Source organism: Plectropomus leopardus, chromosome 13, assembly GCF_008729295.1.
Source record: "Plectropomus leopardus isolate mb chromosome 13, YSFRI_Pleo_2.0, whole genome shotgun sequence".
NCBI lineage: Eukaryota > Metazoa > Chordata > Actinopteri > Perciformes > Serranidae > Plectropomus > Plectropomus leopardus.
The window spans coordinates 21,436,013-21,458,767 of NC_056475.1; the positions used below are offsets into that span (position 1 = coordinate 21,436,013).

At 40.1% G+C, this 22,755-nt stretch overlaps 4 protein-coding genes across 5 annotated transcripts; 2 read left to right on the forward strand and 2 right to left on the reverse strand.

Moving 5' to 3' along the window:
* Nucleotides 1–3,713: 3,713 nt before the first annotated feature.
* On the forward strand, nucleotides 3,714–8,851 carry LOC121952769 (5-hydroxytryptamine receptor 3A-like). The gene is made up of 9 exons (XM_042499595.1): nucleotides 3,714–3,768; nucleotides 4,244–4,404; nucleotides 4,509–4,553; nucleotides 5,101–5,207; nucleotides 5,290–5,459; nucleotides 6,381–6,541; nucleotides 6,789–6,999; nucleotides 7,440–7,649; nucleotides 8,556–8,851. Exons 1-9 carry the CDS (start codon nucleotides 3,714–3,716, stop codon nucleotides 8,849–8,851), a joined length of 1,416 nt encoding a protein of 471 aa, XP_042355529.1.
* Nucleotides 8,852–10,322: 1,471 nt separating this feature from the next.
* si:dkeyp-69c1.9 lies at nucleotides 10,323–13,339 on the forward strand. The gene is made up of 5 exons (XM_042499788.1): nucleotides 10,323–10,391; nucleotides 10,551–10,706; nucleotides 11,189–11,284; nucleotides 12,736–13,009; nucleotides 13,123–13,339. The coding sequence occupies exons 2-5, from the start codon at nucleotides 10,610–10,612 to the stop codon at nucleotides 13,235–13,237; spliced, it is 582 nt and encodes a 193-aa protein (XP_042355722.1). The 5' UTR covers nucleotides 10,323–10,391; nucleotides 10,551–10,609; the 3' UTR covers nucleotides 13,238–13,339.
* A 2,275-nt stretch (nucleotides 13,340–15,614) lies between these two features.
* Nucleotides 15,615–16,578, reverse strand: snrnp35 (small nuclear ribonucleoprotein 35 (U11/U12)). Its single transcript, XM_042499958.1, has one exon. The coding sequence runs from the start codon at nucleotides 16,433–16,435 to the stop codon at nucleotides 15,707–15,709; it is 729 nt and encodes a 242-aa protein (XP_042355892.1). The 5' UTR covers nucleotides 16,436–16,578; the 3' UTR covers nucleotides 15,615–15,706.
* Nucleotides 16,579–18,038: 1,460 nt separating this feature from the next.
* Nucleotides 18,039–21,683, reverse strand: bud13 (BUD13 homolog). Of its 2 annotated transcripts, XM_042499239.1 has the most exons (10): nucleotides 21,500–21,682; nucleotides 21,248–21,335; nucleotides 20,804–20,888; nucleotides 20,415–20,717; nucleotides 19,768–20,066; nucleotides 19,546–19,654; nucleotides 19,233–19,371; nucleotides 18,934–19,116; nucleotides 18,748–18,828; nucleotides 18,039–18,438 (listed from the first exon to the last, which is right to left on the reverse strand). In XM_042499239.1, the coding sequence occupies exons 1-10, from the start codon at nucleotides 21,640–21,642 to the stop codon at nucleotides 18,345–18,347; spliced, it is 1,524 nt and encodes a 507-aa protein (XP_042355173.1). In that variant the 5' UTR covers nucleotides 21,643–21,682; the 3' UTR covers nucleotides 18,039–18,344. The 2 variants fall into 2 exon arrangements, with proteins under 2 accessions (XP_042355173.1, XP_042355172.1); XM_042499238.1 differs by lacking the exons at nucleotides 18,039–18,438; nucleotides 18,748–18,828 and having other exon boundaries at nucleotides 18,886–19,116; nucleotides 20,415–20,564; nucleotides 20,643–20,717; nucleotides 21,500–21,683.
* Between the last annotated feature and the right edge of the window lie 1,072 nt (nucleotides 21,684–22,755).

Consider the following 22,755-nt stretch of genomic DNA (forward strand, 5'->3'; position numbering starts at 1 on the left):
TCGGCCAGAAACATAAATGGTAAATCAAAGCTTTGCCTTCTGCTCAGCTCCTTCTTCTTATCCTCTCTCTCTGTCTTCTCTCTTTCTCCCTATCTCTTCGCATCCTTTCTTATTCTGTCTTCCTCCTTCTCTTACTTCCCCTTTCCCTCTCTCACCCTTCTTCTTCATTTCTTTCTCCTACTTTCTTCTTCTCTCGTTTCTCTTTCTTCTTCTTCTCTTCTTTCTTCTCTCTTTCTTTCTTCTCCTCTCTCTTTCTTCTCCTTTCTGTCTTTCCTTGCCTCATCCTCTTTATCTTCTTCTTTCCTTTCTTTCTTCTTTCTCTTCTACTCTCTCTGTCTCTCCTTTGTTCTTCTTCAGCTCTCTTCTTCCTCCCGACGCCTTCTCCTCCTTCACCTTTCTTCCCTTCTTCTCCTCTTCTCTTCTCTCTTGCTTATTCCTTTATTCTCCTTCTTTCCTCCTCTCTTCTTTCTTCTTCTCTTCTTTCTCTTCTCCTTCTCTCATTTCTTTCCTCTGTCTTTCCCTTTCTTTCTGCTTCTCTCTTCTTCCCTCAGTTTTCTTCTCTCTCCTTTCCTTGCTCTCTCTCTTTCTCCTTCGTCTTCTTCTCACGTTCTTCTCCTTTCTACCTTTCTTTCTTTCTTTCTCTCCTTCTCCCTCACGCCTTCTTTCTCTTTCCTCTTCTCTTACCCTTCATTCTTTCTACTTCCCTAACTCTTTGCTTTCAGCTCCTTTCCTTCTTCTTTCCTTTCTCTTCTCTTTTTCATTCGCTTTCTCCCTTCCTTCTGTTCTTCTCTCTTAATTATTTCATTTCCTCCTCTCTCTCAAACCTTTCTCCTTCTCCGCTTCCTTCTCTTTCTCTTCTTCTTTCGCTCACCACTCTTTCTTCTCCTCAGCTCCTTTCTTCTCTCCTTTTTTCTCTTTCCACTCTTTCCTCTTCTCTTTTCGTTCTCTCTCTTCTCTTTCTCACCTTGCCTCCTTACCTCGTTCGTCATCGCTCTCATCCGCTCTCTTGCGCCTTCTCCTATTTCCTTCCTCTTCCGCTCTCGCCTTTCGCTCTCATCTCTCTCCTTCTCTCCCCCCCCCCTCTCTCCTTCCTCTCCCCCCCACCCCTTTCTGTCCCCCCACTTCTTCTACTTCCTCGATCGTCTTCTCTTTTCCCTCCCCCTCAATTCTCTCCCTCATCTAACTCCCACTACAACTCCATCGCCCTACAGCTCGACTATTTCACAACGAAACAGCAACAAAGCAAAAAAAGAAAATAAAAAACGAAAGAGTAAAATGGTCTTCTAACGGTTACTAACACCCACTAACTCAACGTCACAACATGACACCACCACAAAACACCACACAACACCCCCCCCTTGATTTCATCGGCACTCTGACAGCCACAAGCGCGACCATCTAATTTCCTTCCCCCTCCGCATCCGCCCTTCCCGACCTCCCACTTCCTTTTTGGGCTTCCCCGCCCCCCCCGCCCTCTCTCTTCACCTTCTCCCCTCTGCGTGATCCCTGCGCCTTTCTCGACATCACCCACGCAGCGCCCCTCCCCCCCCTCACCCCTCCCTCCCCCTCCATGTGCCCCCCCCACCTCCCCCCTCCCCCTCCTCTTTTCCCCCCCCCCCGCCTTCCTCCTCCCCTTCCTTCACCCTTCTCCCCCCCCTCCTTCTCCTCCCTCCCTATCTTGTCTGCTCCCCCCCCCCCCCCCTCCCCTCTTTTTCGCCTCCTCCTCTCTCCCCCACCCCCCCTATCTCTCCCCTTTCCCTCCCCTTCCCCCTCCCTCCCCCCCCCCCCCCCCCCCCCCCTTTCTCCCCCCCCTCCCCCCTCCACCCCTTCCCCCCCCCCCCCCTCCCCCTCCCCCTCCCTCCCCGCTCTTCCCCCACCCTCCCCCCCCCCCCCCCCCCTCCCCTCCTCTCTCCCTTCCCCTCTCTCCCTTCTGCCCCCCTCCTCCCTCCTTCCCCCTTCTCCCCCGTCTCAACTTCTCCCTCCTCCTCTCACCTTCACAGTCCTCTCTTACATTCTCAACTTTCTCCTTCTCTCTCCAGCCAGTCCCCCTTTCCCCCCCCGTCTCCTCTTCTACACCCGCCCTTCTCCCCCCCGCCTCCCTTTTTCCCCCCTCCCCTTTTGCTTCTGTTTTCCCATACTCACCTTTCCCCTCCGTCCCGTCCCCCTTTTCGCCTCCTCCCCCCGTCCCCCTTCCCTCCCCCCAATTCTCTCCTCTTCTTTCTTCTTCCTCCTCTCCCTCCCTCCCTTCCCCCTTCCTCCTTCCTCCCCGCTCTCTGCCTCCTCCTTCTCCGTCTCCCCTCTCTTCTTCTCGCTCCCTCCCTCCCTTCTCCTCCTCCACTTCTCCTTTCTTCCCCCCCACCCCACCCCCTCAGAACTGCATCTCAGCTCTGTGCAGATGATGTTGTTTTTGATGTCTGTGACCTCCAGCATGCAGTTGGGCGCTTTGCAGCCAAGTGTGAAGTAGACAGGATGAAAGTCAGTATCTCTAACTCTGAGGCCATTTATTATTATTATTATTATTATTATCGGTCAGAACATAAATGGTAAATCAAGAGCTTTGCCTTCTGGCTCAGCTCCTTTCTCCCCCACCATGAAAATTTGCCTGTCCATCTTATGCTCTATTTTATCCTTGGGGCAGTAACTCTCTACCATGGCCTCAGAGTTAGAGATACTGACTTTCATCCTGTCTGCTTCACACTTGGCTGCACAGCGCCCAACTGCATGCTGGAGGTCACAGACATCAAAAACAACATCATCTGCACAGAGCTGAGATGCAGTTCTGAGGTCCCTGCCTGATTTTCGGACACTATATCCTCCTTATATCAGTCAACTTAATTACCTTCATTATCAGGGGTGCAGTCATACAACACATCCCGAGTATGCCTTTGACTGTTTGTTTTTGCATATTTTGGGTAATTTTCTGAATTAGGCTGTTATTTGTTGACATGCTTTTTTCATATTCCTTGTCAATTATTACAAACATGGAGGAAAGCTGAAGGTTGGTTGAATTTCTGCATTTAAAAATAACATGTCACACCTCTCCTCTGAGCTGTCATATTGAGTGTTATTTTCTTTTATTCAGATTGATCAGGTTATTTTTTACGGCCCTGAGTTTCTCAAATGAACATCTAAGAGATTTTTGAAACTTTTTGTCCTCTCTTGCATTGTTGTATTCCTGCAAAACAACAGACATCTGCACACTTCAACAAACAAATGGACCAGTAATCACTCTTCCCTGGAGGTTTCTCCTTTTATTTGACATCAATTGATGGATTCTGTGATAGAATTGGAGAAGATGGAAACACTATTTGTGGTAGACAACTGTGGGTCAAAATTTGAGAGCTGTAACCCCAAAAAAACTAGATGGCCAGACAAAAATTGGTACTCCTATACCAGGTCTTTCCTTATGATAAAGGCTTATTTCTTACTGAGGCATGCAAATATTTGCTCAGGACAAAGAAACTGCTAAAAAAAAACCCTCAACTGACCTAACACCTATAACCAACTCAAATAACAACAATGTTAGCAAATGTAAGGAAAACAAAACTCACTATTTTTTTCTTTGTCTTGGCAACATTGTCATTTTGACAAACATGACAAGCAAATGCTGTGAGTTGAGCCAATCAGAAACAAGATAACACACTTTTCTCTGACTGTTGGTAGTTTTCTTTTCCATTGACCGGACAAGTTATGTGGTTGAGCTGACGGACAAGATGAAAGAGGTGAAGACAGCTGGGCTCATCTTTATCTGTTTTTCACTGCTTTATGGTAAGGAAGAGAGATTTTGACAATAAACTACAGTAATTAAACAAGAAAAAAATAAATTTACTGGAAGATGCTCTGTTTAACACTAGAATTAAGTCAGGTGGAAGAAACATACATCATTGTTAATCCTCTAAGAAATTTTACTTTTAAGACTTTTTGTAAGAAAATACAAGCTTAACTGAAAACCAAATGAATTTGAAAACATGCTTGTGTCTTTTCTGAAATCATGTTTGAAAAACAAGAGATTTTTTTCTGGAAAAATACAAAAAAACTGCATAATCGTGTTTAACAATATGATGGCAGTTGCCTTGGGTTTTAATCTATGTACTGCCTGCCTGATATGACACATTTTGTCTTACCCAGTTCTATACAGCATAAAAAAGAAGGATCTGCCTTTTAACTAATTTTAATGAAAACATTTATCTGAGTGAAATTATGGATTTAGACTTTTTTTTGTTCTTTCTCTTTCTGCGCTCAGGTTTTGTTGCAGCATTGAACTGCAGCAGCCCAACTCTCGAATCCTTGTTTGATGCACTTGAGAAGGAATTATTTCCTAAAAAACTGGTGCGACCTGTAAAATACCCCACGGATACATTAAACATATCTGCCTATATGACTTTGGAGGGTATTTTAGGAGTGGTGAGTTCATGAATTGTTATACAAAATATATCCACGCTGGCACATAAACATGCTTTACTTTTTTTTAATTACTGTTAAAAGTTAATTTTGTGTATCATCCCTAGAATGAAAAAGATCAGTCCCTATCAACATTAATATGGCAAGTCATGGTAAGTTTTCCGCAGCACTGACAAAACATGAAGTGGTTTTAGAAAAAGATCTTTCAAACACAAATGTGACACAAATGAGTTTAATTCTGAAAACATACAATGAGGCCATATCAAAAAACAGAAAGTCCATGCCAGAAATTTCAATACTGTAAAAAAAAAGTTATGGTATCCAAATAGCATAATCTTGACAGTTTTAAACATTACAATGCATTCTTGTGATTGTGTATTTTATGACAGTAAAACAGGTTTTTCAACAATTATGAATCACCAAAACCCCGAGAGGTCCCTAAGCACAGTCATTAATGTGCACTCAAAATATCAGGCTGATTGGTCCAGTAGTTTGTGAGATTAGTTGCGGACTGAGGGATACACATTTACACACACTCACACACACACACACACACACACACACACACACACACACACAAACATAATAAAGATGTAAAATACCAAGAGACATATCCTTTACATTAATTGATGTTAAGCATGTGATGACAGATAAAACAGTCGATTCTACATCGTATTGGCGTTGCTCTGTTTCATGCAGGAGTGGGATATCCATGGACTGAGCTGGGATGAGAAGGAATGTGGAACTAAAAGAATCTCTGTCCCTCGAGAAAAGCTTTGGGTCCCAGACATCATCATCTCAGAGACGTAAGTTAAAATTATGTTCAGTAGTCTGTAAACTTGTTCATCACTAGAAATCTAACTAAAATTCTACTTCATTCTTCTCCAGCATGGAGGAAGACAAATCTCCCCATACTCCCTATGTCTACTTATACAACACAGGTCATGTATATGATGATAGGCCTGTAAGAGTGGACAGCTCCTGCCGATTAGTAATCTACAATTTTCCCTTTGATATCCAAAACTGCTCACTGACCTTTGGAACATTTCTACACAAGGGTAAGTCTACGCATTCAACACAACCCAGTTGCCAGAAGAGTACATTACATCTTTTAGTTTTATATGTATCAGATAAACTTTTGTAAAGTAACATAATAATTAAACTGACTTTGTAAATGGGAACTGGAGCAGGTTGTTGGATGATGTGACACGAGCCAAGCTAGACCCACAGAAAAAAACAAACAAACAGAAAAAAATGATTGTGATTTAGGAAGTCATTTAAGTCTATTTAAGTATCACAGGTGGTTGTTTTGTAGAGACCCACTGCAGTGTTTCCAGGAGCTTTTTAGGCACAAAAAGGGATGTCTCTATAGTTTAATATAGAGACATCACTGCTTTTCCTGGCAGGTTTTTGTTGACCAAACAGGCTATTTTGAGACAAAACATGATCTTTTCTTAACATTAACAGAGTGGTTTTTGTGCATAAACCTAACCACAAGTTAACCACAGTGTTGTTGTAAGTTTCAACATATCTGCTACATAGTAACATGCATATGTAATGTATAAATATTAATGAAACATCCAGTGCCAACTTTTTTTTCTGGCAAAAAAACCCTGACAATTACAACTAAATGTAATCCTTTCTCGGAACCACAACAACTTTCATTATAAATAAGGCTGGTTTGCACTTGGACTGCACTGAAAATAGTCCCTTGAGTGATCAATTTTTTACTTTTTGATTCCTTTTTTTTTTTTTTTGCACTTATGCAATTATGGATTTTTGAAGATTAAGACCAAATACTTCACACAAAAGTCAAATGAAAGTTAGATTAAATTAATTAATTTAAATATTTTCATGTTTTATCTTCTCTGAACTCAACTTTAACAACGTTGCTCTATTTATGTGCAGAATACCATAAGCAGAACTTCACACAGACTGGACATCTAATATGGACAAACTTTCATTAAATTTTATTCCAGCCGAAGACGTAAGGATAAGTGGAAGCAGGTCATCTGAAGAGATCCTGGCAGAGTCCAAAAGTGTGATAAACACCAGAGGGGAGTGGGAGCTTTTGGATATCAAAGAAGCTCCATACACCCTGGAGATAACTGCTGGAAGCTACTCTGAGATCAAATACTTTGTAAGCTATTATATTTTATTCTGTATGATGACACATTATCTGTTTAACGTCACTTTTTCGTGGGACAAAGATGGATCCCTGAGGGGTCACCGAAAAAGCATCACAAACGGCAACAGAGGAAGTTTTATGGTGGCTCGTGGAAGAGGTCATTGTTCCTGGCAAAGGTCTCATTCATTAATGAAACACAGACTGATGATGTAGATTCTCACTAAAAACTTGAGGCTTTGTGTTTGTCTTTTGTTGCAAGATTATTTTAAAACGTAGGTCAACCCTCTATGTGATAAACCTCCTGGTACCGAGCTGCTTCCTCATCTCACTGGACCTCTTCAGCTTCCTGCTGCCTCTCCAAAGTGTGGACCGGTCCACTTTCAAGATGACCCTCATCCTGGGTTACACCGTTTTCCTGCTCCTCATGAATGATCTGTTGCCTGTTACTGGAAATACAACACCTCTCATGAGTAAGTGACACCTTTGGTTTTAAATTAGCCAACTGCATTTCTTGGTGAAATGAGATCCATGTTAATTCTTAATATTAAGACAAGTGTTTCGTCTGTGACTTATGTGATTTATTGCAGATGTGATAAATTACACTGCATTTGTTTTAGCTAGCTGTACCCAGTAAACTGGCAACTGAGAGTATATATGCTAAGCCACCAGCACATGCAGTTTTGAGTACAATCTGCTTTGACGAATCTCCTACCTAGGAGTGAATAGTATTCTGCCTTAAAATTAAAACAATCTGGCAATGCACGACTCCATATATCAGCATCATAAGATATTGAACGATTGCTTGAAAGAAAATATAACGTTACAACCATAACCAGTATGGGCGAGCTATGTGAAATAAGTTATGCAAGTGTCTCTTTGTACCTTTCCACCCTTTTTTTGCTTCTTGCAGATATTTTCTTTTTGGTCAGTCTTGCTCTGATGGTGGCCAGCCTGTTGGAGACGGTGATTGTCATTAACATCCAGTCCAACACCAGCCACTGCAAAGCGGTGCCTCACTGGCTTAGTGTCCTTGTGTTACGATATCTGGCTGTTATTGTTCGTTTCCGTCCAGAAAAGAAGAGCAATCGCATCACAGTCTCCCTTCAACCACCTGCTGAAGGTAAAAACAACATTAGGGGAGAAGGGGTGAGATTTAACAAGTTTGCAATTCTTCTCACTCCTAGTCGGACATTTCTATATGTTTGTATGTGTCTTATACGTATGTGTTCATTCTTTACCTTTTTTTTTTTTTTACATGTTTAAAAAAAACCAATTTCAATTATTATTTTTATTGAGTCTTTGATAACCACTTGAGGCTGACTCCAAAACAGGGTCTCTTTGAGCCCCATGTTAAAACGCAAATTTACAGCAGAAATAGACATGTTTACAGCCCAGTAGGAAAAACTGTTTTGATGTCTATGGCTAATTTTCTTGTTCATGACAACTGTACAGAGGATGAGTATTTGTATAATTCATCCATTACATTTTAATAAGGCTTAACTTTATGCATAATTAAGGGCGTGACCACATTGATTGACAAGCTGTCTCATGAAATTGTCCTCAGCTTCTCAGTTAGACCCACCCCTCACTTCTCCATAGCCCCAGCTTTTTGCCAAAATGTGGTGACTTCTGGTTCCAAAAATCCCAGATGTTGACTACCAAAATGATGACCTCTTGGTTGTGTTTACATTAACACCTTTTAACAGACTGTTCTCATGCACTGCTTGCACATTAACCTACAAAATATAGTGCACCTAAAGTCGTACATATCACACGTAATTATGTGCCAGTAATTTGTGCATAACACACATATTTTCGAATGCTACCTTTTTTGAGTTGACATCAATTTGATAATACAAGTTGTAGCAATTTGTAATGACTTACTAATGACTAGCAATGTGTAACTTTTCATATTCAGTCAACTTAAAAATGTAATCGAGCCTGGACACTCACTTCTTAAGTTAAAACAAATAGTTTATTTTTACAGTGCACTATCACGCTACTCTTGATTTTTTTTTTTTGACAGTCATGAATGTCAGCATCATCTGTTCAAAAGATCTTCAGGGCGTCACTGGTGATACATCTCCAGCGAAAGCCCCTACAGAGCTGATCCTGGAGGAACTGAGAAAGCTGAGCAGAGATCTAATGGCCATCCGCCTCCACACGGACAATCACTTCCAGGGAACCAGCACCTCACGGGAATGGCATATGATCGGAATGGTCATAGACCGACTGCTGTTCGGCTTATATATTATCATCATCTCTACCTGCTTTATCACCATTATAAGTATCTGGATCCTGAGTAACAGACAAGAAGGCTGACTTGATGAACGAGTTTAATCACAAAATTATTTTAATCATCAGCAAAAGTTTGAAAGGTTGGCATCTTAGAAAGACATGGTAGACATGTGGTAGTATTTCCTGCTTTTTGTAGTTTTAGGGAAAAAGAATTGTTATATAAAAAAAACATTGTTAAATGCAGAGAACTCTGAATATAAACAGAAGGAATGATTACAGCAAACACAACATATTTCAATGTATATATGAATACCTCATTCGACAGCTGACAGACTTTAAAGTTGTAAACCTGTTTTGTTATTTTTACATATTTCTTATTGGAGGTAATTATATTCTCACTACGCCACTCTGAATCTACCCATATGTGTATGATTTCTGGCTTTCAGATTGATACATAGATTTCAAATTCAGATTTCTTTTGCTGCAGTACTGACACCATCAATTTTCGTTTGGGACCTCATCATTAGTTAACACAACTGCCCTGAAACAGAAGGCAACTGCGACTGCTTTTTCTTAGCTAAAATCTAGTGAGGTTTAAGAATTGGGACGCTGACCTAAAAGCAACAAATGCAAGTGTTGTTGATGGCCAGTGATAAAACATATGTTGCAAGTTAAAAAAACTAAAAACCAATCTTTGTAAAATTGGTGTCCATTGTTTTGCTGTTGTTGTTTTGTAAAATCTTGTGCAGGGTTGTTTGTCTTGAATGGATATCTAAACTGTGACTGAAATGTGAATCTTTTACACCAAAATGAGTCTCACATACTCTGGTGAATATATGCACTAAAATCTATGTGAATGTTAAAGTAAAAACTACTCTTAAATAAACTAGTCTAGCCAGTAGAGCCTTATAGTAGATGAAAGTGACTTGCAGGTTTGAAGGAACATTCCCATCACAGAAATACTTTGTAATATATTAGACAAAATGATTGATGTACAAGTACAAGTAGTCTTCTGAGAAGTTGCAGGCCAAAACAGGCCCTTTAAAGTGAAATAAATATAGTTGGGATTTATGCCAACTGAACACTGGGAGGCACAGAGCATTGCTGAGCGCTGGCCAAATGCTCCGGGGCAACCACTGAAGAGACAACGTTTTTTCTTTTCTTTTTTTTTCTTTGACAGTGTGCCGGGAGTGACTAAACACAACTGCAAATGTATCGTACTATCATTATACTCGCTACTGTACACATCTTTACTTGAATCACTCATGCAGACATGACATTTTAAACACGGTAAAAGGCTCAGCTCAGCCCTTACCATGCTGAGGAGCTGTCTCTGTTTTTTGTGTTTGGTCTTTTTTGCTTCCCAGTTAAATCAGCCCTTCTTCAAAACCTTTCATACAGGGCCATGCTTTAGCTCTCTGTTGGTGGCCTAGCTACTCTATTGTCTCAGTTGGTTACTACTGTATCTGTCACTCACTGGAGAAGAATTAAACACCATGACTACTGCAGTAAACAAGCTTTAAGTAGCTCTGTGTATAGCCTAACACACAGCACAGAGAGATGTAGACAGTATAGGGAAACACTGCAGGATTGCACCACATCTTGTGGTTTTTCTGCATGCAAGGTAAGCAACGCATAAATAACTCTCATTAGAACAGCTATAATGGCTTTAAACTGGCTGTTATTTAAAATACATACAAATTGTGATATTTTTAAGGCTTGCGGCAGTTGTTTTAACTTTTCACTGTTACTGATTACGTCAAACCTGTGGACATTTTTCCAGCATTTGTTTAACCAGATATTGAAAGATTTATAGCAGCTGGTGGTGCCAAGAACAAAGCCATGTTCATCAAAAATGCCAACCTACGAAACCCCCGTCGCCACTACGAATTCTTTCTGCCAAGTCGACCCTACAGGGGGGAACCGCCGGCTGTGGCAGGTAAGGGTTTGCTGCTCCTCTGTCTTAGCATCAAACAGCAGAGTTTGTTGATGTTCTCTACTATAATCGGCCTAAATTTTTCAGTTTCATGAAATTTTGTTGTACAAATATATTGTGGTTTAGCTTGGATATGTTCTTGTAGTGTTTTGTAAATACATGTAGATTACTGATTGAATATGCACACTAATTTAGCATCACTGTCATGCAGTTATTTCTCTAGGTCTGGAGTAAATAGGACCACTGCTGACGTCACCATATTTAACGAGGATGGCCTCCTGACTTTGGGGTTTTTCCAGTTGAAAACACTAAAATAAAAATACCTTATTGAAAGGATTTCAGCAAATGAAGTCAGCCCAGTTGTGATGTGGTGGCTGGAATTACTCCAAAGTAGTTTGTTAAAAGAGAAAGGCATTTGAAAATAACTAAATTTATTTTTTTAAGATCCACTTATAACCTTCTCTGGTGTGTCCTGGCTTCCACAGGATTTCTGCTCTACCCGGACACTCCCACTAAAATGGAGACCACATCACAAGAAGCTTTCAGCCTTAGACCTGTCTCACAGCGAGACAGAGGCAAAGGTCTGCAGTCTTATCTCAGCACAGAGAGTTAACTCTTTTTATCTGTTTAAAGAGTGGGTGAGTGAGTTGCATATGTGATGACATGTGACTGTTTCAGTGCTGAAAGTGGGCATGCCAGCCAGAGTATTAACCCTTTGAAACCTGAGTATATTGGCTTGATTTCTTCTTCTTTCTGAAACAACTTTTACAAGATATGACCCAAAGAAGTTATAAGAATATAACTGGAAAATAGCACAAAAAGAAAAGAAAAAGGATAAAGAAAGAAATAGTTCAAATGTAAAAAAAAATTAAATTAAATTAAAAAAAAGAGAAAATCATATCAAGAAAGTGATTTTTTTAAAAAAATATGGAATTATAAGAACTATAAATACAAGTTTCTGTTTCTGGTCTAATTTTCTTTTCAGGTTAAAAAATTTTAGTTAATCTTCATTTTAATTCCTCATCAGACATCAAACCAAATGAATGGCTGAAATGGTTGTGAAATGCATCTGAATACAGCACAACAGAACTGATGTCAATCCAGGTGTCAAAGGGTTCAGCAGTTTTCTTTTCTTTTACAGTTTTCATTTATATTATTAATGATAGAAAAGATTTACATACTTGCGTCTATGCAGTTCCTTTCATCCTGAGCTATCTGTCTATCAGACATCCATCAGAGCATGTATGACTCAAAAAAAGGCAGGTGAAAATAATTAATCCCATTTTAATCACTGGCACTATGCAACACCTGTGCACAACCCTGGTGGTAAAAGCTCCTCCTCTTGGGTGTTGTAGTTGTTTTACTGAATGGAGAACTATGAGGCATACAAATGGAGGCTATACCTGTTATATGAGAAGAAGAACAAGAAGATTAATTACAAGAATAATACAGAAATTCATATTTCAAATATAACAGAATAATATCCATATTAGGTTAAAAGTAAAAATGACAAAATCTGTATATAAAGAAAGAAAACAAATATTTTGCTGAATTATTGAGGCTTAATGTAAATGTAAGTGTAAAATAGCTATTGAAGATTTAACATCATGGTCATAATTAAAATGAAATAATAATTTCATATTCAAAACAAAGCATTCGTTGAAATTAAAGAAGATTGGTATCACTAAATGACACTGGGAGAAGATGGTTCTCTTTAAGTTTAACTACATTTACAAAAAATAATACATTTAGAAAAATAGATGCCGTAAATAAGAAAAAAAATGTCCTGAATTTGGCAGAATTAAGTATTTCATTAAGAAAGTAGAACACTTAAAGAGGTGGGAAAATATCTGCCACTTATTCTTTTGGACCGTGTCAAAAGCAACATTTAAGTAAAATAAGTTTTTACCAGTCAGAGCTTTTATTTTTCCCCAAATGTTACCTCCATAGACAGAAAGACTGGATGTTTAGTGGGATTTTTCATCACTGTGTATGAAATGAAACCCTTACGTGCATTGTGATTAATCTTCAGGAGAAAATATTACCCCCAACATGCCACAGGAGTCCCATCGTTCTCATCCCACATCCTCGGGACAAACAGGAAGCGGAAACAGCAGCAGAGACAGGGAGCCAGGGGAAGACAGGCAAGAGGACAGCCCTCATCAGACAGCAGTGACATATGAACAAGACACAATGGAGATGCAGTCTCAGTATCAGAATGATTTCCCTCCTCCGTCCTCCTGCCGCAGGAGGCGAACACCTGCCCTCCCACAGCCGGACAACATCGGCATCAACCCCGCCTTCAGGTTAGAGCCAGTCTGCTAACATCAGTCTGCTGCAGCAGAGTGCAGAAAGCAGCTCATCAGTGTGTGTGTGTGTGTGTGTGTGTGTGTGTGTGTGTGTGTGTTTCTGTTGCCAGGATCGACTTCAGCACAATGCAAAGAGAGCATTACCCTGGTTGGCCCATCATGAATCCAAGGTGTGCTGTGAGGCCAAGAGCTGCCTCATCCAAACAGCCAAACAAGAATACATAAATGTCAAATACAGTCACAGTAAAGCTCAGATTTTTACCAACTGCAGCAGGGGTCCAGTACCGTCAAATGGCTATCAGTACTCACATATTATAGTCATGTTACACAGCAATAAACATATTATAAACCAGTAAAAAAAAAAGCAGTTTTATGGGCTTTTCTGTGTGTGTTTGTGTCTTTGCATCAATTCTACAGTTTTAAATAACTGTAGAACACATCACTTTTAATTTTACTCATCAGGAATAACAGGAGTAAAAGAGTAAAAGAACACTTTTTTTATTTTAATCAGATAACTGATTAATCATCAGTGTTACTACAGAATCAGTTCTTCTCAGCACAGGCTCTTTTCTCGCATTGAGCTTCTTCTCAGGTAATAACTGATGAATTTCCCAGCAGCAGGTCAATCTGATGAGCTAATGGACAGCGGATGTGTCCAGGCATGGACTCACTGGATAAGAGTTAATGAACTAATGTTAACACCAGACCTTTATCATTTCCTAATTATGAAGCCACGCAGACTTGCGGCAAGCTGGAGGGACAAAACTCCTCCCAATGACTCATAACTGAAACATTCTGCACTTCAGCTGACAGGAGCAGTGATCAAACAGCTGAGCCAACTATTAAATCAAACTAGATAGCTTGTATTATTTGTACTGTTTTGATTGTAAAACCAGCAAACATAAATTAGTGCTCTTGAAAATGTCTGAACAATGACAAGAAAATAATGCTTTTTAATGGTAATGGACTTCTCAACTCAATGACCTTTGACTGTAGCCATAGTATGTTTTTTACATTACAATAACACAACAAATGTGACAGAATGTTTAAAATAAAAGAAATTTAATGTAATGGCTTCTTTCACAGAGCAAATACAACCAGTAAGAACAAGAGAGGAAAAACTTTGTAACCTTTTGAATAGAAACATGGAAAGTTACACAACTATGTTGAAATAATTGTTCGGTTTTATTCCCTCATGAAGGAAGTCAGTGTTGCATAAATCCTCATCTGTGGCTTTTTACCAAGTATGATGTTTCAAAAATCTGCCGCAGCTGAAAATGGAGATTTGGTTTTTCGCTGTTTCATATCACATGAAACTTAATATTTTGGGGTTTTTGACTGACAAAACAAGACCTTTAAAGATACCACCTTGGACTTTAAGAGACTGGAATAGACAGTTTTCAGTGCTTTCAGACATTTCTTAGACATCAGGATTAATTAGTAAAATAACAAGCAGACTGAAGCACTGTGTGTCATTTATGAGAGCAGAGGGTTGCTGCAAAATATTTTTAAGAACTGGGGAGGGAGTTATGTTTTTGATTTGGCTTAGGTGCGGGACATTCAATTTTAAATTGCCATATTTTGTATATATTTTAAATATACTTAGAAGCTAAAAACATGCAAGCAGGTTTTAAAAGCATGTTTTTTTAAATCTGAAAAATAAACAAAAATCACACTCCTTTTAAAAGCCAGAAATTCTGAAATTTGGTTATTTGTGGTGGTAGGAGGATAATGCATTTCCCCCAGTCATTCAGGTATTGATATTTAAAAAACCCTGAGCTCACACCGCAGCCGACCTCCAACTCTAATAAATAAAGTACAGTCCCTAATTGATCATGAAATAATCTTTAAACGCAGCCCTAATTCCAGATCCAAACCAAATTAATGTTAACATGAGAGCGTCATGCATTTGAAATGCTACTGTATCAGGTCTCCTGTGTGCACACCACCAACCATTAACTCTTTAGGACCTGGTTTGACATCAGTTTTTGTTGTGCTGCATTCAGACATCTTTCACAAGCATTGAAACGTATGGAACATGAGAAAATGGTTTGATTCCTTTTGAAAACATGTGCAAAAGGAAATAAGCAATTTGGCAAGAAATGTGGGGAGATTATTAGATATTGTCAAAAAAAAAAGGAAAAAAAACGTCCAGAAAACTATCGTTCCTGTAATTATACATTTTAAATTCTATTACAGAAAAAAATAATTTATTTTTGCATTTTTAAAAATAATTTCAATCATCTTGTAACTTTCTCTGAACTTTTTTTGGTTTAAAACATTTTTGGGTCACTTCTTCTCACCGTGTTTTTAAAGAAGTCGAGCCAATTTGCTCATGTTTCACAAGGTTAAATTGGAATGAACTGAACTAACACTCCTTCACTGCACACTTAAAATTCATGCATCTGAGGCAGTCAGCTGGACTAAGGATCAAATCATCTGCCAACCAAATCAGTCAGTATAGCACCTTTCAAATAAAATGCAATTCAGTGTTTTTTTACAGTTTGATTGAAGAAACAAAAACAAGAACAACATATGAAACAAGCAAAAAAATAAAAAATCTAAAAAAAAACTATAAACCATAAAAATAGTAATAGTAAAATACTACATAAAAGCCAGACACTAGATAAATGTCAAATGACTTCCTTTGGTCAGATCAGTACTTCTGAGTCCAATTTTCCTTTTTCTTGTTCTTCATCTCCTGTCCCGGTGTCTGCTCCTGTCTCTGTGCCTGTCCCTGTCCCTGTCTCTGTCTCTGTCCCGGTCGTCCCTCCTCCCTCTGCTGTTGCCCCACTCGGCCTCTCTGTGTCGGTCCCGGTCCTCTCTGTCTCTGTCTCTGTCTCTGTCTCTCCCCCCTTGTCTCTCCCACTCCCTCCCTCCACCTCCCCCGCCTCCCCGGTCCTGCACCGGACCGACCGCGAGGTTGATAGGTTTTCGGAAAGGTCTGTCTCTGCCGCCGAACCGCAGCTGTCCGGACTCTTTCTTCCCTCCCTGACCGCCGCCGAGCCGCCGGGGGACCCACCCTTTGAGGGTCCTTTCTTGTTCAAAGTCCACGAACAGCTCGTGCTGATCCACCACCAGCTTGTTGGCGTCCCGGCGGGCCCGGACCACACTCCGCTCCTCTCGGTACTCGATGAAGGCGTACCCTTTGGAGAAGCCGGTGACGATGTCCCGGACCAGCCGGAGCCGCTGGATGTCTCCGTACTTGGAGAACACCTGGTGCACTTTGTCTTCCGTTGTCTGGGGGTTCAGACGGGACACGAACAGCGTGAGCAGGGGGTCTCCGACGACGCCTTTGTTGGGCTTGTAGCGGGCACCCATAGCCCTCCACACCGCCCGGTCATGGGGCTCCACGTCCGTGCCGTCGATACTGCCGGCTTTCAGCGGGTCGTACACCTTCGCAATCGGACTCCAGTCTACCATTATTACGTTGAATTAATTCACACAGACCTCCTCTTCAATGCACGGCTCGAATCGACAGGTTCCCAAGTTGTTATTTGGCTACATTTACCAATAAATAGCTGCAGACCTCCATGATTTTCACTTAATGTTTTGCTACTCTGGAAGTCGCGTGTGCATCAAGAAAAACACTCCGGGGGGACACAACTCTTATTCCGTCACGTTGTTAAGGTTCCCACTTACTCAATTGACCGTTTGAAACCGAAGCAAATTGGCCTGATTTCTTTCAAACACATTAGAGGAAGACAGTGAGCAACTTGACAAGAAGTTACCATTTGCAACGCATTAGTAAAAAAAAAAAAAAACAAGAAAATTACTTAAGTTTTGCTAGAAAGGAAAGTAAAAACAAATACAACCAAGGAAATGGTCTGAAAAATGCAAACACATTTAAAATATTATGTATTGTGTAACACATTTAAAAAAAATATAAATTTACTAGTAATAAATATTGTTTCTGGAGATTTTTTCCCATTATTTTCATAATTTTCTTATATTTCTCTCTCTTTCAGTGTTCTTGTCACCTTTTAGCACTGTCTTGCAATTTGCTCATTGCCTTTTCCATGTTTTGAAAAAACTAATGTCCACCCAGGTTTCAAAGGGTTATGGTTGAGATACGTTTTAGACGGTACCCATTGCCTAAAGACAATTGTCTTCATTTATAATTGTGCATAAACAAAGGCAGATGTACAGCTACTTGCTAATTATTTCGACAGGCATGCAGAATTACAAGTAAATAAATCGCTCACACTGTCTTTGATTTTCAGTGCCTACATTTATCAGATGGTGGGTCGGTTGGTTTCACTTCGTACAAGAATACTTACAATGAATAAAAATACTCAAAGGCTGATAATTTCAAAATACACTGATCAACCAAAACATTAAAACCACTGTTTGTTGAAGTGATTGGGGAGTGCCAGTGCCATGAGGGCGGGTATGTAGTGTGCAACAGTGTTAAGGTGAGTAGAGGGTCAGGTGGCTTTCACATAAATGCCAAGACCCAAAGGTTTCCCAGCAGAACATTGAAATTGTAACTTTATGATCAGTGTTATTCCCTTCACCAGCCAGTGGTTTTTATGTTTTGTCTGACTGGTTTATAGATATTATGTAATTTCACCAAATAATCCCAACTCAAGGCCAACTAGTTAGTTTTTCCAGAGCTTTCAACCATTCAGCCACAATCTCTCTCAGTGCATGGAGTTTGCTCAGTCGTCATGGAGATGGATCGAACGAGACGTGAGCTCAATAGCTGTTGTGATTTCATCCATAGCACTTTAGGCACTTCTTGTCTGTATTGGCTTAAAATCTTAGCATGAAAGGTCATTCTCGACCTAGAAAAAACTTTGACAAAACAATCCCCACTCAAGAATTACTAAATATATACATTTGTGTTAAATGGCCTCAGTGTCTTCTGAGTAATCCTTTCTAATAACTAAAGACTTCTATATAGTGCATCTATATTTTGTTCAGTACACTAAAGCTGCATATAAATGAACAAATGTCTACTCTATTCATATATATTACACATTTTATTGCTGTTTGTAAAAAAATGGGACATAGGACACAAAAGTTTACAAAAACATTATTTAATAAAACAGTGAAAAACACATTGTAGTTCCACATTGACTTCAGTTATTACAAAATAATAAAGAAGCTGTCACTTCAATGCTATGTACAGTTATTTTTGTGGTTTATCTCTTTGCTGTAATCTGATGTTCTTTGTACAGTATAAAACAGCTTTGAAAAGGGAACAAAATCTTTCTCAGTCTATTTCAAAAACAGTTCTGTTGAGTATTTGTGTGTAATTTGCAGCATGGATTAGACATTCTGGCTAATTCTGTGGATGAGTCATCCTGCTCTTCAGCTGTTGTTTCTGTTACATGTCCTCCACACTCCATTTATACGCTGCCTCCTGGACCGCCTTTTTATCTGCTATTCGTGAGTAGCGTTTCTTCTCAAAACCATTTGACCTGCGAGACACATACAAATCAAATTCCACTTTTAATTTGGCAATCACATCCTCAGCAGCATTTCTGATTTGACAAAAACCTTCAATAAAGCTCCCTATCTCATTCAATTTGATGTAGATGCTGAAACTTATTACAATTATTGGAAACATGTTGATACACCTGCATGAGATGTAAGAGAATAGTATAAAAATAAGGACATAAGGTCACATGCATCGCATTACAAATGCATCCCTATTTCTCTCTCTCTCTCACACACACACACACACACACACACACAAACACGCACATACATATACACACACACCCTACCTGTCAACTCCATCCCAGCGATATCCTGGTAGAATATTGAAGCGGTTTGGAGGTGGTGCTGGGCCTTTATTCCGGGGATTAAAAAAAAAAAAAAAAAAAAATGGTTGTTTACTACTTTATATACTATAAAGTAGTAAACAACCATTTTACATCAGTTACTTCAGGGCACAAAGAATGCATATGTAACCTTGTGTCTTTGTATTGCGGTCTTTTTTCCGTCTGAGCATCGCAGCCATCGGATCTCCCTCTCTTTCCTGCTCTCTCAACATACGGTCAAGGTCCTCGTCATCGCAGTGTCGCGCCAGTGGCTTCTGGGCTTCGTGCACTGCATCCTCAAGTTTCTGCTGATGCATCTGGCTCTGAGCCAACCTGTAAACACACACTGACTTTAGTCACAGAAACGAGTCAGCACAGAACACATTTCAGGTGTTGTCACAATCACACTGTAGCTTTCGTTAATATGCGAAAATTTTATGCAGACTCACCCTTTCCCCCACTGAGCGTATTTCTCATCCTTTGCTGCTTTTTCTCCAGCTTTCCTCTTCTTTTCCTCTCTCTCTGTATCCAGATCCCTCCTTTTACCGCTCTTGTCTCGGAACACCGTCTGAGCGTTGCGGGATTCATCTATTAATAGCAGGAGAATACGTAGAAAATGTCATCTGAATGAAACAAATCACAACTCTGACCAGAGTCATTTAGAGTGTGCATGGATCATGAGATGAGATGGAAAAGTCCCGCAAGTTTTCCCTTCAACAGCTGTGAGGGAAAAGCATTTTAAAAAATAAAAGCTGAGACAACCTTCCAGTGGCTGGTTGTTTCTTTCTCTGCGTCGGTTATCCTCCTGCTCCTTCCTCAAAACATCTACAGAAACCAGACCCGCCTTCCCACCAGAAAGCATCCTCGGACCCTGAGAAGAAAACAGGAAAAAACATTATGGGTCTGATCAACTAGACATTGCATACACACAGCAATTAATATTTAACATCACTATTCAAACCTTGCTCACAAGTCCTTGCTCACCTGTGACTGGCCAGGCCTACGAGGTGGTGACAGATCTTCATCTGAGTCCTTTCCACCCCGCGGCCGCCTCCTGGGTGGTGACTGGTCAGAATCAGAGCCTCGTCTTGTTTTTGAAGGCCTCCTTGGAGGAGATTGGTCGGAGTCTGAAGCTCCCTCTCCCTTTAGGGGCTTTTTTCGTGGAGGTGACTGGTCAGAGTCTGAATCACGCCTGCTCTGAGCCCTCTTTGCCAGTTGAGGATCAGGTGAACGTTTTTTACTTGATAGTGAAGAGCTGGGCTTTCTTCTGGCTGGGGAGGAATCTGCAAAAAGAATTAATGAATGGTTCAATGAAACTGTTTTATATCTATCAGAGTATATGGGATAGATTGATCGGTCATTTATCGAATTTAGCTGTAACAATATTATTGGATTTTTTTTAAAACTATGAATCATGATATATAATATTATTTCAAAATAAAGACTTTAAAAAAATTATCAAATAAGAGTCTTCTTAGAATGACATCTAAAATACTTAAACATATTTCTGATATGATGGATATCATCTAAACAACTTAAATAGTATCTTCCCTATACAATTCCAATAAAAATGGTAATATACTGTATACCAATGTTGAAAGGTCTTCTGGTAGTTCCTATCACTTGCTTACCTTTACTTTGTGCCATCCCTGATTTTCCTGACCGTTGCCTTGGAGGTGACAAGTCTGGAGAGTCGTGGCGACCTCTTCTTGGAGGGGATATGTCTGGAGAGTCATGGCGTCCTCTTCTCGGAGGGGATATGTCTGGAGAGTCGTGGCGACCTCTTCTCGGAGGGGATATGTCTGGAGAGTCGTGGCGACCTCTTCTTGGAGGGGATATGTCTGGAGAGTCGTGGCGACTCCTGCTTGATGCCACCAGTCCTGGAAGTTGATGTTCTTTTCTTTTCTCCTCTTCTGTGTCTTCATTTTCGTCAGCTGTTGGGAAAGAAGTCAAATAATAAATAGGCTTATCCAACATACATAAAAGGATTTCTTTATCTAGTCCGCGCATTATCAGTTACCTCCAATAACTTTCCATCTATTGCTGGTTCTAAAGGCCTCCATCTGTTTCACTTCCTCTGGTCTATCATCGATCACCTCTGCAATCTTCAACAAACACAAGAAATATAGTTTCAAGAGAGAGGTTGATAAAACAAAACATTTGACAGCAATAATAGATTTTGCCATGCCATGGTGAAATCTCTTGTATTAAATCATTAAGGCCATTGCTGCATCAACATGACATTATTTACGTGTATTTGCCTACATTTAGCTCAACCAAAACAATGATTTTTGTTTTTATTACAAAGTGTATTACAACCCCACGATTCCCCTGAGAATCATATACATATCTGAGAGTAAACGGCTTGTTTTACAGGTGTAATTTACGTTAAGTAGTCAGCGGGCTGACCGCAGCATGTATGAATGGGCTCAGTGGAGCTACATAGCATTAGCTACATATTTACCACTGGAGCTTCTTCTTCGTCCTCTTCATTCTCCTTCTCCTCTACGACCATCTGTTTCCAGTCTATGTCATCGTCTACTATTTTGAGTCTTGGACAAGAGAAGTAAAGGCGGGTTTAAGTACACACACGTTTCACTCAAAGACAAGAAGTTTAAAGCAGCGAGCGGCGTTACGTTGAACTCAGCTAGCTTAGCGGCTAACACACACAACCTGTCCGACAGCCAGCTCGATTAAAACGCTCCCACCGACTCACCCTCTCTCGGGAACTTTACGCCGTTTCTTTTTCAGTTTCCCCTTCGACTTCTTGGCATCGTCGTCAGCGGATAAATAGCGTTTTAGGTACTCAGCTTTGGATAATTCTGGTTTCTTACTGCTGCCAGTTAAAGCCGCCATCATTATGTTATGGGAAACTACGGACAGCACCGAGGGCCAAGAATGCTACTTTCAGTAACCTTGGTCAAATACCAGATGAGAGGCTCTGCTGGGCTCGTTAATGTGTGTGTTTAAGTGAGTTATAACTACAGGGTGAAAGGAAATACTAACACACTTGAGTATTGCGATATTATGTTTTGTGATACTTTATCGAGTCCCCTAAACACTATTAATTTTCATAGTTTACATGCAAAGATTCATGGCCGTGGTTGAGTTTGGGTACAGCTCCTTTAGTGTTGCAGTCTATCGTCAACCATTTGAATATTCCACTCCAACTAAACACTAAACACAATGAACACAGGCCTGTGAGACAGGTAGAGTCACAAAGGGCACACAGTCAGCATCAATAGTTTTGCTATAATTACGTATTAAAAAAATTGCAATAGATTGCCTTGCGACATATTGCAAAATATTGAATCATAATTCTGTATCGTGATATCATCGCGATAGACAGTCCGATAGTCAGGGCCACTCATTTGAACAACATTTTAGCCTGATTTATGTCATAAAGGGGACACTCACTGATGACAGCTCCAATGCCATTAAAAGTGAGATTATTCAGTGGCTTTGGGAGAAAATGACAATCTAAAATAATGCCTTTCTTGCATGTTCACTCAATTTTACGGCTCCATTGCTTGATTATTCATTTACTTAGGTGAATACACTTGGTGATTTCGACATGTTCTGGTATCCAATCACTCCATTGTGCATTTCAGCAGCTGTTTTCACAGTATTGTACAGAGAGTTACTTTTTCTTCCCAATGCAGGTTTTGCCAAAATACTGACTCACAGCTGTATTTATACTGCAATCATCAATCCTCCTGGCTGCATACAGCTAATATTACTTTAAGTAATTGTTGGCTTCTTTGGTTACACCAGTGATGAGTCATGTGCGTCTTAGTAAAGGTGGTGAATAAGTATTTTGTATATTTGGAACTTATTCAGATCATCTTGTAGAGATCTGTCTCCTCTTGTACATTAAATAATCAATTTTAGTTGATCAGTGTGAGAAAAAACAAACATTCATTTTTTTCCAGCATTGTAAAACACAAACAAACATTTCTATGGGGTTTCTAT

Coding starts and splice junctions, on each gene's coding strand:
- LOC121952769 (XM_042499595.1), top strand. CDS start 3,714: ATGAAAGAGGTGAAGACAGCTGGGCTCATCTTTATCTGTTTTTCACTG. Junction 4,405..4,508: donor TGGAGGGTATTTTAGGAGTG/GTGAGTTCATGA, acceptor TATCATCCCTAG/AATGAAAAAGATCAGTCCCT. Junction 5,460..6,380: donor TGGAACATTTCTACACAAGG/GTAAGTCTACGC, acceptor ATTTTATTCCAG/CCGAAGACGTAAGGATAAGT.
- si:dkeyp-69c1.9 (XM_042499788.1), top strand. CDS start 10,610: ATGTTCATCAAAAATGCCAACCTACGAAACCCCCGTCGCCACTACGAA. Junction 10,707..11,188: donor GGAACCGCCGGCTGTGGCAG/GTAAGGGTTTGC, acceptor TGGCTTCCACAG/GATTTCTGCTCTACCCGGAC. Junction 11,285..12,735: donor ACAGCGAGACAGAGGCAAAG/GTCTGCAGTCTT, acceptor ATTAATCTTCAG/GAGAAAATATTACCCCCAAC.
- snrnp35 (XM_042499958.1), bottom strand. CDS start 16,435: ATGGTAGACTGGAGTCCGATTGCGAAGGTGTACGACCCGCTGAAAGCC.
- bud13 (XM_042499239.1), bottom strand. CDS start 21,642: ATGATGGCGGCTTTAACTGGCAGCAGTAAGAAACCAGAATTATCCAAA. Junction 20,889..21,247: donor ACGAAGAAGAAGCTCCAGTG/GTAAATATGTAG, acceptor TGTTTGTTGAAG/ATTGCAGAGGTGATCGATGA. Junction 20,718..20,803: donor TAGATGGAAAGTTATTGGAG/GTAACTGATAAT, acceptor CTTTCCCAACAG/CTGACGAAAATGAAGACACA.